Source organism: Macrotis lagotis, chromosome X, assembly GCF_037893015.1.
Source record: "Macrotis lagotis isolate mMagLag1 chromosome X, bilby.v1.9.chrom.fasta, whole genome shotgun sequence".
NCBI classification, from domain to species: Eukaryota; Metazoa; Chordata; class Mammalia; order Peramelemorphia; family Peramelidae; genus Macrotis; species Macrotis lagotis.
In genome coordinates this window covers 411,789,177-411,802,421 of record NC_133666.1, presented here as the reverse complement: position 1 = coordinate 411,802,421, position 13,245 = coordinate 411,789,177, and the positions used below count along the sequence as shown (strand labels likewise).

At 41.8% G+C, this 13,245-nt stretch overlaps 1 protein-coding gene across 1 annotated transcript; it reads left to right on the top strand.

Annotated features, from left to right (window-relative positions):
- The first annotated feature begins 10,448 nt into the window (after positions 1-10,448).
- Positions 10,449-13,245, top strand: LOC141498138 (ribosome biogenesis regulatory protein homolog). Its single transcript, XM_074201109.1, is given in 3 exon segments — positions 10,449-10,897; positions 10,899-11,513; positions 11,515-13,245. Coding segments are annotated over 3 exon segments (1,092 nt in total). The 5' UTR covers positions 10,449-10,537; the 3' UTR covers positions 11,632-13,245.

The following is a 13,245-nucleotide window of genomic DNA, read 5'->3' as shown; positions in this document are numbered from 1 at the left end:
GTAATTGAGAAAAATTTGGGGAGAAAATCTAAAGTATTACAGAATGCAAAAAGTAATGGGGAAAAAATTGTAAGAATATGCTTCATTGACGAAAACAGGTCAATTTTCTGAGAAGTACAAAGGAATGAGAGACATATACTTTACATGTTTTTTATCTATGGTTTATGAGAACATTAACACTAAGTGGGTGTAGTGGCTCAGTCTTTAATCTCAGCTACAGGGATGGCAGAAGCTGGCAAATCTCTAGAGGGTAAGTATTCTGAGCCACAGTAACAAAAGACTGCACTTAGGAAGGCATAATATGGCAAATCCCAGGGATACATGAGTTAGTTGACTGTCCAGATTAGATATTGAACAGGTCAAAGCTCCCATGTCATTTGGTTGTGATTTTGGGATCATGAGTAACTCCTGAACTTTCAGCCTGGGTGAGATAGGGAAACAAAAACAAACCAATAACACTATCACTCCTTTCTCCTTTCTTATTGAAAATTTTTCTAAATATTAACAGAAAGATGAAAAATATTTTCATTCTTTCTGACCAATGCCTCATTTCTGCCTTTCTGGAGAAATATTCTTAAGACAATGGAGAAACATATAAGAATAAAGCCACAAGCTCAGATGAAAATTCCCTTGAACTGCTAGTTGAAATTAAACTTTAAGACCAAAAATACTTTTTAAAGTGACAGTAAAAGATATATGTTGATATTTTATAAGTCTCTTGGTGACCACACAGCTTTTCTAGTCCAATGGGTGGAAGATACAAGGACAGAATCAGTCTTAACTACTAGAGGTACTCAGATCAGGAATCAGGAAGACATGAGTTCAAAGTTGACCTCAGACACTTACTAGTTGTGTGACCTGGGCAAGTCATTTACCTCAGTTTCCTCATCTAGAAAATGAGCTGGAGAAAGAAATGGCAAACCACTCCTGTGTCTTTTCCAAGAAAATCCCAAACAGTATCACAAAAAGTTGAACACAAATGGAACAACAAAAAAGTAAGGCAAAAATAGAATGGGAAGTTTCAGGAAGCAAAAATCCCCTATGCCAGTAGATCTATAAAGAAAGACTGATATACAAAAATGTTATCCAGAGAATTACACTTGAGATAACACTTAGTTGAGACTGGATCTGAAATCCCATCCAGTTGAGATTCTGGTTTAATCTCTTAATCTCTCTGTAATTTAGTTCCCTCACTAAAAATAGAGATAATACTTCTTTCACAGGACTTTGTAAGTACTTTGTAAAACAGAATAAACATCTTTTACTGCCTTTATTTGTTGCTATTGTTGAGTCATTTTTCAATCATTTCTAAATCTTTGTAACTCACAATTTAGGATTTTCTTGGCAAAGATACTTAAGTGGTTTGCCATTTCCTTTTCCAGCTCATTTTATGATGCAAAACTGAAGTAAAATGACTTGTCCATAATTACACAGCTAGTATATATCTGAGGCCAATTTTGAACTCACTAAGAAGAATGAATCTTCCTCATTCTAGGCCCAGTATTCTATCTGTTGCAACAACTAGCTGCCCAACTGCCTTTATTTAAAAATCACAACTGTGATATTATCTTTAAAGTAGGAGATGTGATATGATATTAATAGTTTTACATTTGTTTATATTTTTCAAAGTATTTTCATATATGTAACAAATAAATAAATAAAGCTAGCTCAGACACTCTGTAGGTCTTTTTTCACTCAAAACTATAGCTCAAAAGCCTCCCAGTGATGAATTTCCTTTTACTAGTCTGTTAAAAGGTACAATTAGTTAAAGGCATTTAATGGAATAGCACAGTAAGAAATGGAACAATGAAAGATAAACCACTCACAGAACTGGGGTACACTCTCCCACAAAAACACACAACATCATTATGAAAAGTCAATAAAGATAGGGATCACATATAAGTGGTATGCAGTTAAGGAACACCTGTAGGGAGGGTATATGAGGCAAATCACACCTCTAAAGCTACAAGGCTGTTGCTATCTTCTGGTGACATCATCACCCTCATCTATTCTCTGCTGAGTCTATTCCACATTGGGTTGTTCTCACTGCTGTCATTTATTGAGCTTAGCTGAGGTGCTAACTCTTTCCCCTAAAAGGAGTTAACTGTGTCAAATCTTTTTTTTCCTTGTAACTTATACTTCAGCTTTTTCAGTTAGATTGAATGTCCCTTATGCAGAAAGTGTTAGTTTTCTCTCCAAAAGGTAAGAATTCTCAAAGAACTTTAGAGTTGGAAGGTACAATTAGCAGATAGCTGGTCTAAGTCATACCCAAAAGGAGTACCCTATTTTACTAGAACTCATTTGTGCTCATAAGTCTTCCTGAAAACTTCCAATGAGGAGGAACCTACCTTCTCCAAAGACAACTCATTCCACTTTTAGACAGCTCTAATTTGTTGGGAAGATAGATTATAATGCCTATCTTTGAAAGGATCAGATCACAGATCTATTCAAGTATTTCTAAGACCCATTTCTACTCCCAAGTAGTACAAGGTATGTATATTGGTTTTGAACACACCATCAACATCATATGAAACCTTCACATTTTAAACAGCAACTGGCATAAAAATATACAGCTCAAGAAACTGAGGCAGAGTCAAGGGACTTGCCCAAGGTCACATACCTAGTAAGTGTCAGAATCCAGCATTCTATCCACCTTGCTGCTTAGCAAAAACTATGTCCCAATTAATAGTTTTACCACTGAATCTCTACCTTAGAGATTGAATTGGGATGAAGAATTAGGTGCAAATAGGTGCAAATGTTCAGATAGGTACAAATTCTCTTCCAGATGTCGGAAAGTCTTAAATAAACTCTGCCACTGACAGAACTGAGAATTATCATCTCATAAGCTCCTATGGAGAGTATATTTCATTTGTATCAAAAAGATAAGACTGGGGCTTGAGTGAAGGAATTTTTTTTTAAATCTTTGCCTTATATCTTCCAACCAGTGAAGTTCTGGGCATATATGTACTAAACAATAAGTGAAAATAGTCCTATATGGAACCTACCACTGCTGATTCTTTTTTATCCTGTTACCTTGACATTAGAAGCTTAACATTAAACATCAATAAAAACAATCATAATTTCTCAAAAATTACTTGTTATTAATTGATTTCATGAAACAAAGAATTGATTGCTCATAGATTTTCATTTAGCAACATTATTTAGAATTGGGAAAAATGGAGATAAGTTAAATGTCTGACAATAGGGAAACGAAATTGTGGTACACTGTGGTACACTGATACGATGGAATACTAATAAGAAATAATAATAGCTAACATTTACATAGTACTTTAAAGTCTGCAAAAAATGTTACAGCTTAGTCCATTAAATTCCACTGAATATTCACAACTATCCTGGGAGGTACAATTATCATTACCATTTTAAAGATGTGATTGAAAGAGGTTAAAACTTTGCCCAGGGTCTTACAGACAGTATCTGAGGCAGGGTTTGAACTCAGATATTTATGGCTCCAAGTCCAGCACTTTTACCTACTGTACTATCTAGCAAAACTATGCTTAATTACAAAGAAGCATGAAACACTCTACAAAGAGGGGCAGAAAGATGGTACATTGGCCCTAGAATAAGGAAGACCTGAGTTCAAATCCAATCTCAGACTACTACTACTACTACTACTACTACTACTACTACTACTACTACTGCTGCTGCTGCTGCTGCTGCTGCTGCTGCTGCTGCTGCTGCTGCTGCTGCTACTAACTGTGTGTGACCCTGGGCAAGTCACTCAACCCCAATTACTTAAAAAAACCCTCTACAGGTAGTGGGTCTGTCCTGAGAGTGATCATACACCCTAAAAGGTCTTCCCTATTTATTCCATGCAAGAGTTGGTACCCACCACCAGATACATTTCAAAGAGATAATTCTTAACTTACAAAGGTCTTCAAACACAGAGAGCTCATTTTTGCTCCCTTTCACAAACTTAATGAGTTCCATACCTAATGCTAGCTTTACTAAGTAGAGTTGACTATGGTATGATTTTTAGGCATGGTTCCTTAAACTTGAACTGGTTACAGTTATGTTGTTGAATGAATGTATATTTGGATGGAAACTCTTTCAGGACTGACTTTCATTTTTGTCTTTTTTATATCTATGCCACTTTATATCTGTACTTGAATAAATGTTAGCTAATAAATTGATTCATTGAGCAAACAAATGAACAAACAAAGAAAAAAGAGGAGCACCATTGATAAATACATTGTCTATGATCCCAAGAAGGACCAAAATATTCAGTCGGAAGATGAGGAAGTACAAGCTCCTGCAACTAAAGATTCCAAGAAAAACAGAAATTGGGTTCAGGTTATGATAGAGCTCAAAAACAGATTTTGAAAATCAACTGAGGGAGACAGAAGAAAAATTGGGAAAAGAAATGAGAGAGATGCAGAAAAAACACGAAAAAGAAGTCAGCAGCTTAGTCAAAGAGATCCAAAAAATGCTGAAGAAAATAACATGTTAAAAACTAGCATATGTCAAATGGATAAAACAGTTCAAAAAGTTATTGAGGAGAAGAATGCTTTAAAAAGCAGAATTAGTCAGATGGAAAAAGAGATAAGAAAGCTCTCTGAAGAAAACAAATATTTCAGAAGTAGAATGGAACTAAAGAAAGCTGTTGACTTTGTGAGAAGTCAAGACACAAGACACAATACTTCAGAACCAAAAGAATAAAATTAGAAGAAAATGTGAAACATCTCATTGAAAAAAACAACTGATCTAGAAAACAGATTCAGGAAAGATAATTTAAAAATTATTGGGATACCTGAAAGTCATGATCAGGAAAAGAGCTTTGGCATCATTTTTAAAGAATTCCTACAGGAAAACTGCCCAGATATCCTAGAAGCAGAGGGCGAAATAGAAATTAAGAGAATCCACCGATCTCCCCCAGAAAGAGATCAAAAAAAAAAAACAAACCAGGAATAGTATAGTCAAGGTCTAGAACTCCCAAGTCAAACAGAAAATATTACAAGTAGCCAGAAGGACACAATTCAAATATCGTGGAGCTGCAGTCAGGGTCACACAGGACTTAGCAGCAACTACATTAAAGGTTCATAGGGCTTAGAATATAATATTCTGGAAGGCAAAAGAGCTCAAAATGAAACCAAGAATCAACTACCCAGCAAAACTGAAAGTCCTCTTCCAGAGAAAAAGATGGACTTTCAATGAACCAGGGAAATTTCAAATGTTCCTGTTAAAATGGCCAGAGCTGTACAGAAAGTTTGATCTTCAAGTACAGGACTCAGGTGAAGCATAGAGAGTGGAGGAGAAGGGTAAATTATGAAGAAGTTAATGATGATGAACTGCATGTAGTCCTGCATAGAAAAATGATACTGATAATACTCATAAGAAACCTCTCATTTAATAGAGCAGGTAGAAGTAGGTTCTATAGATGAAGCACAGGAGAGAGCTGAATTTGAAGATATAATATATTGTAAAAATGAAGTCAATGGCTAAAAGGGAAATGTAATGGGAGTAAGAGAAGGGAGAGGTGAAATACGCTAAGATATTTCATATAATAAGATTTTTTTATTACAATGAGCTATTGCAATGATATGGAAGATGGGGAAGGCAAAGGGGAGTGGAGGGAAACTTCGCTCTCATCAGAGGTGGCTCAGAAAGGGGACAGCATATATACTCAATAGGGTATAGACATCTAGAGTAAGTAGGAGAGAAGGGGGACAGGGGGTAGGGGGGGGGATGTGAGTGATGGAGGACAGGGTAGACCATGGGGGAGAGTGGTCAGATATAACACATTATCTTTTTTACTGCTTGCAAGGGGCTGGGATTGGATGGCCTGTCCAGGATCACATAGCCGGGTGGTTGCTGGGCCTTAGAGGTGCTATGTAGGCTTGGGGCCTTCTTGGCCCCAGGGCTGCTGATCAGTCCACTGTGCCACTCAGCTACCTTACAGCACATTTAAGAAGAGGGACAGAGTGAAAGGAGAGAGAAAATATAGTGTATGGTAGTGAGGAAGTACGAATGGAGGAAGTTGCAATCAGCAATGGCAATAGTGGAAAAATATGGAAGTAGCTTTTGTGATGGACTTATCCTAAAGAATGTGATCCACCTGTAACAGAGCTGGTGGTGTTGGAACACAGACTGAAGCATTTTAGTAGTAGTAGTAGTAGTAGTAGTAATATTTGGGGGAGTTGCGGGGCAAATGGGGTTGGGTGGCTTGCCCAGGGTTGAACAGCTGGGTGATTGTTGGGTGTCTGAGGCCGGATTTGAGACCGAGCACTCCTGACTTCAGGGCCAGTGCTCTGTCCCCTGTGCCACCTGACCACCATTATTATTATTATTATTATTGTTGTTGTTGTTGTTTTTGTTATTTTATTTGGGGGGGTGGTTTTTGCAGGGCAATGGGAATGGGGTGGCTTGCCCAGGGTCACACAGCTGAGTGATTGTTGGGTGTTTGGGGCCAGATTTGAGCTTGGGTGCTCCTAGCTTCAGGGTTGGTATTCCATCCACTGCGCCACCTAGCTGCCCCTATTATAATTTTTTTTAATTTTAATTTTAATTTTTTCCTCTTTATTGCTCATGAAGGTCTATATTTGGGGGGGGTATTATGTTTACTCTTAAACAAAAATATTTTAGTAATGTATAAAAAATCATTTGTACAAAAATAAAATAAATATAATTTTTAAAAAAAAAGCATGATGCGGTGACAGTCTGTGAAATGCCCATATGTAAGGACACAGATGAGCATACTCCCATCTCTGAGACTGCAGAAATGCCAGAATTCTGTGGATATATCCCTGTGCTGCCTTGCAGCAGAAGTTCCATCTCCAGGGCTTTTTTGCTGGATGCTGGAGGGTCCATCTGTTTTGCTCCTGTACTCTGAAAAGGTTCCCCTGATCTCTAGATGCTCTAGATGCTGCATTCACTGTTCTCTGCTTCCATCTACTGGTATTCACCTATACTATCCCTTTTCGATGACAAAAGCTGCTCTTTGTTTCCATCTACCAGGATGAAACTGCTAAAAAGCCAGTTCCTTTACAAGGGAGGATTAAAGCACTTTTAATCTTTCAAAGAGATTAAAGCCATGATCACTCAGGCTAGTGAGATCACTCATCTAGAGAGTCAATTTTTAAAAAGTCCACAGAAGCCCCAGGTTAAGATTAATTCTGTACTTTAGATTGACTGTTCTGATGCTTTCAATTTTTATAAATGACCTGACTTAAGGTCAAGAAATTCCTTTTAGGGGTCAGCTAGGTGGTGAAGTGGATAGAGCACTGCCCTGGAGTCAGGAGTACCTGAGTTGTGTGGCCTTGGACAAACCAGTTAACCCCATTTGTCTTGCAAAGACCTAAAAAAAAAAAATCCTTTTAAATTTTGTCAAATCCTTGATTGTCCATCAACTTCCTAACATTTCATGATGTGATATTTGACCTTCGGAGGTGATATCATGACAAGCACATGAAATGGATTTGAGTGAGAGATGCTGGACCTAAGTTCACACAGATAGGATCTGAAGGCTGGATTCGAACTTGGGTTTTTCTGACTCTAAGTACTGTATCCACTGCGCCACCCAGCTGACCTACTTCAAATTTGACATCAGATACTTGACACTAGCTGTGTGACCTTGGGCTTCAACCCTGATTGCCTCACATGCAAGACCATCTCCAGTCTTCTTGATTCATCTTTGTCCACTGAACCCAGATGGCTCTGGAGGAGAAAGTACGGCTGGTAACTTAGCACAGAACCCTTTTATTCAAATTCAATCCATGTGTTTGTCATGGCATCACCTCCCAAATGTCTTCTTTGAGACTAGATGACCATTATCATCATCAACCTTTGGTTTTCTCTTTGACTCTTCCCTTCCATTCACTTCCCATATCTAGTCACTTACCTGCAATATTTCTCATATCCATTCATTCCCCACATTCCCACTGCTACCACCCCAAGGCTCTCACCAGCAACAGGGTAGACTACAGTATTTCCATGAAAATAAGACCTAGCATGATTTTTTCAGGGTGTTCATAATATAAGTCCCAAAATAAGCCCCAGTTAAGACAATCAGCCAAATGGATGCATTTAGTACACTTGTTGCAACACACTACAGATGTATTGAATTATAAAATAATATATATAATTAACATAAATACTATTATTGACTTAATTAAATTGATAATATCAATTATAATTAAGCATTTGTGAGCACCCAAGTAGGCACCTTTGGTATGTATCTATGTAAACAGATAAACTCTAAAAGAAACTTATTGCCAAAAGACCAATCCGAGTAAAGGACAAAAGGAAAAACTAGGGCAGTTGATAACTTCTGGATGGAAAGAAAGCCCCACCTTTAATCATTGCTAAGGGCAAAAAAGATAAGACTGAAAGGTTTTTTCTGGTATTTAAGTTCTTGGAACTGAAAAAACCACACAGTTATAAGGAAGTGGGAGGATTTGATGCTGCCATTTGTTTTTTGAGGTGGCTAAAGAGGTCTGCTAGTCTGGGATTCAATCAGCACTCACAGAACTAAAGATATGAAGAGAGAATAGAACAAATAATCATTCCTGCAGGAATGACTCCTGGCTCTTGATATTGCAATAAATACCCCATTCAAGTACCATTTGTGCATGGATATCAATGAAAATAGAATGAGAGAAATTGTAGTGGAAACTGAAACCTAACCTGCAAGAAGAACTCTTGGGATAAAATCACAGACTGCTAGCTGTGTTGCCTATGCTCCAAGGACAAGAGGTGCTCAGTTAAGGAGAGCACTACGGCTGGACATGAGAGATTGGGGGCCAAAGGTTCTGCAGGAAATGGAGTCACAAGAAATTCAGGTCAAAATTCATTGTTTGGAGAGTTATGACAATGTTCCAGAAGAAGATGACATGACGGATTTGAATAAATGAATGGTTGTAGATTGTTATACATTAAAAAAAAAAAAGACATTCCCTGAAATTATCCCTAATACATCTTTTGGCAGAAAAAAAAATTAGTAAAAGTCCTGGTCTTATATTTGGGGAAATACAGTGCTACAATATATTCCTCCTCCTGCCTTCATCCACTTCCCTCCCTAATAAATTCTTCATGCTGAAAGTCAAATTTATTTCTTATGCCTACAACTGGCTGTCATTCCTCTGCCCAGAATTCTTGAATAGTTCCCTATTTCAACTAAATAAGTATCCATCTCCTCATCCTGGCATTTCAATTCCTTACAACTTATAGCTATAACTTTTCCATATAGATATAGATAGATATATATATATATATATATATATATGCTATACTGTAGATGGACTGTATTATCATCCCTTAAGGATTCTTGCGCTACAAATCCTGAATTTTTCCATGTTTCTTTATCTCTTTTTTATGCTTGAATTCCTTTCTCCCCAGCCACACTCAAAAGCCCTCTTCAGACTGACCAAGCCCACCAGCACCACTCTGAAACTTTGGACAGTGGCTGTGTGACCTCGGCAAGCCAGGACCATCTCCAGTCTTCTGGATTCCTCTTTGTCCGGTCAGTCCAGATCTTCTCGGATCTCACAGTCTTTTGTCATACCTCTAAAACACAAGAATGACATCTCATTTTGTCCCGGTTATTCACTTGACATATCTCCCCACTAGACTGCCCCGACCAAGGAAGAGACATTACCTCGATGTTTTAGCCAAGTGTTCTTCACCTAGTAATTTAATGTGTTGCCTGGATTATCCATCTTTATCCTTCCCTAAGCAAATTCCGATGGTTTCAATGGGGGGGGGGGGGGCAAGAGTAAGAGGCAAAAAAGAAGCCATGTGACCAAAAACACAGCTTTCTAACCAAGCACCAAAGCGTCACGGAGGAATCAGAGAATCAAGATCTGGGTTGTAGTCTTTAATACCTGGTCTTGGCACATCAGTTTCCCCTTCTGCAAACAGAGGCTATCCTATCTGAAGGCCGCCCAGAGCCGGCCTCTGGCCTGAGCCAGGGGCGTCAGGAATCAAACGCACATTTGGTTTTAGTGAGGGAAACGACTACAAGCGCCACTGTGGGTGGCACCTCGGAGTCTGCTTCCTTCCCCACGCATCATTTTTGTTCACATTCATCATTTCCTCATTTTTTGTTCCGTAGGAAAGCGTGTGCTGAACTCATTTTTAATCTAGATTTTAAAGCATGCTTGCAACTTTTCTGTTCCTGCGTAAGTGACGCGACGCCGCGCGGCCAGTGGCGAAAACCCCGGGTCCGAGCTTTCAGGACCGGTTTGTAATTCCGACTCTGCTACTTACTAGCTCTAAACACGTGGGGACCCGGGCTGCGGGGCATTCTGGGATCCGTAGTCCTAGCTGGGCCGCTGGGACTTGTAGTCGCACAACGAATACCGCCCCCAACCGAACCTCAGAGCCCGCTCTTAGCCAATCGGAACAGCAACGCCGCCTCCGGCCGGCCGAGAGGCCCGGAAGTTGTTGTGTGACGCCGGAAGGGGTCTGCCTTCCGGATGAGCGGAAGCGGAAGCTCGCGCGAGCGGAGCTCCACGTGTGCGGCGTTGCCGGCGCGGTGAGCCTGTGGTCCCCTCGGAGGGCGGTGCTCCTCGGCGGGGCAGCGATGGCGGCCCCCCGGGCGGAGGAGGTGCTGGCCCAGGCCGAGCGGGCGGAGGCGGAGAAGCTGCGGCTCATCACGGTGCACAAGGACCTGGAGCTGGAGTTCGATCTGGGCAACCTGCTGGCCGTGGACCGGAACCCCCCGACGGGCCTGCGGCGGCGCAGCGGGCCGGAGCTGGAGGCGCAGCTGCTGGGGCTGGCGCGCGGCAACGCGCAGCTGCTGGTGAACCGGCTGTGGCAGCTGCCCTCGGAGCGCGTGGAGGAGGCGGTGGTGGCCAAGCTCCCCGAGCCCGGCCTGCGGCTGCCCCGCGAGAAGCCGCTGCCCGGGCCGCGGCCGCTCACGCGCTGGCAGCGCTTCGCGCGCCCTCAAGGGCATCCGGCCGCGCAAGAAGTCCAGCCTGGTGTGGGACGAGGCCACCGGGCAGTGGCGCCGGCGCTGGGGCTACCGGCGGGCCCGCGACGACACCAAGGACTGGCTGATCGAGGTGCCCGCCACCGCTGACCCCGACGCCGACCAGTTCGCCGAGAGGCTGCGGGCCAAGAAGGAGCGCGTGGCCAAGAACGAGCTGAACCGGCTGCGCAACATCGCCCGGGCCCACCGGGTGCAGCTGCCCAGCCAGGGAGGGATGCGCCCCACGGGCCACCAGAGCCGCGCCGAGCTGGGCAGGGCCATGCAGGTGGCCAAGGTCTCCACCGCCTCCGTGGGCCGCTTCCAGGAGCGGCTGCCCAAGGAGAAGCCGCCCCGGGGCCCCGGCAAGAAGCGCCGCTTCCAGCCCAACGTCGGCGACTTCTCGGCCGAAAAGCAGAGCCAGCTGGAGCTGATCAGGGTCATGAACAGCAAAAAGCCCAAGATGGACGTGACCAGGGCCACCAACAAGCAGATGAGGGAGGAGGACAGGGAAGAGGCTGCCAAGAAGAGGAAGCTGGCCAGGGCGGGCGGCAGGAAGGGCCGTGGGGGCAAGGGGAAAGGGAGACCCCCAGGGCCGGGGGGGGAAGAGGAAAGGGGGACCCCAAGGCCCAGGAAGCAAGCGGAAAGGGGGACCGCCTGGCCTGGGGGGCAAGAAAGGACAGCGCCAAGGAGGGAAGAGAAGGAAGTGAGGACTCTGGTACATGTGTTCAATCACGGACTGGTATAGGGATTGCCTTCTTGTAGTGGGCACTCCCCTGGGTTAACAGAAATTAGGACGGAGCCCCTGCCCCCGGGAAGTTTGGCCTTATATGGCTTAAGCACCTAACTCTGGCCCAGAGTTTAATATAACGAGTTGAATGGGGGCAAAGTAATCCAGTGGTTTTGGGACTGAAGCTTGGCTTCAAATGGTTTTCCGAACTTCAAAACTTAAACAACTTGTAACTCTTGGAGGAGGGACATTGTTGAGGAGTGTATGAATATATTTCAGATTCTTAAGGGTTTAATAATACGAGTTCAGATTTGAGTTTACAAGTAACCAGTCTTGAAGATTAATAAATGTTGAATAACTTTCCAAAATTTGTCTGTTTGGGAGCTTTAAAAATATGACTCTAGGGGCAGCTAGGTGGGGTAGTGGACAAAGCACCCGCCCTGGAGTCAGGAGTACCTGAGTTCAAATCCGGTCTCAGACACTTAATAATTACCTATCTGTGTGGCCTTGGGCAAGCCACTTAACCCCACTTGCCTTGCAAAAACCTAAAATATATATATATTTATATTTATATATATATGACTAGCATTCTGGATTTGCCATCCCAAAAACAGTAGCCTGACTGCTAGGTTATGGAAAGAAAATATAGCAAAATTTCCAAACCACTTTGTTATATTTGGGGTGGGGGGTATGGGAGAGAGGAGAATGAATACTGGAAAAACATGTTATATTTTGAGTCTGCATTGAGTAATTATACATTCATATCATAGAATTCTTAAACTTGCAAGCTCCTAGAAGAAACTTTAAAAATCATTCATAAGAGTACTGGTCCTAATTGGGGGGAATCTGAGTACAAGTAAGGGCAAAGCTAACAAAGATGTGATTCTTGTCCCTCAAGCTTATACCTACAGTAGAAATTGGTAGTCTACTGTTTAAAAACTTAGCATGGTATCCCTAATATTTAGGCAGCCCTTATCCTTTTGATATAACTAGTTCAAAATATAGAAAATGGTGAATTTTCAATTGAATATTTAAGCATATTTTGTTCTATTTGCTGAGCAATGCAAAAGTGAAGGAAATTTATCAGGAGCCTATATGGAACTTTCATGAAAATACAAACTAGTATTTACACTATAGTGTAAACATTAAAAAATGAAGAAAATTGTAGGTGCCAATTTAGAGGGAATTAGGAAGTGATTTTGTGCTGGTCCTATATTTTGTATTATCTCTAGTATAGTATGTGAGTGCTCCTACATATAGAACACATAACCTTCATTCTTTTTCAGCAATAATTGTCCCTTTTTTCTCTTCACTGAGGTTTGGGGTTTTTTTAGGTTTTTGCAAGGCAAATGGGGTTAAGTGGCTGCCCAAGGGCAAAACACAGCTGGGTATATTAAGCATAGGAGGCCAGATTTGAACTCTGGTACTCCTAACTCCAGGGCCAGTACTCTATCCACTGGGCCACCTAGCTGCCCCTTTCACTGAGGTTTTTGCTTAGCATGATGGACTTCTAATTTTCACTAGGTCGGAAGCACTTGATGTTCCCCTGAAACTTAAACTGTCTTATTTTCTTTTTAAAATTAGTCATTTTTAA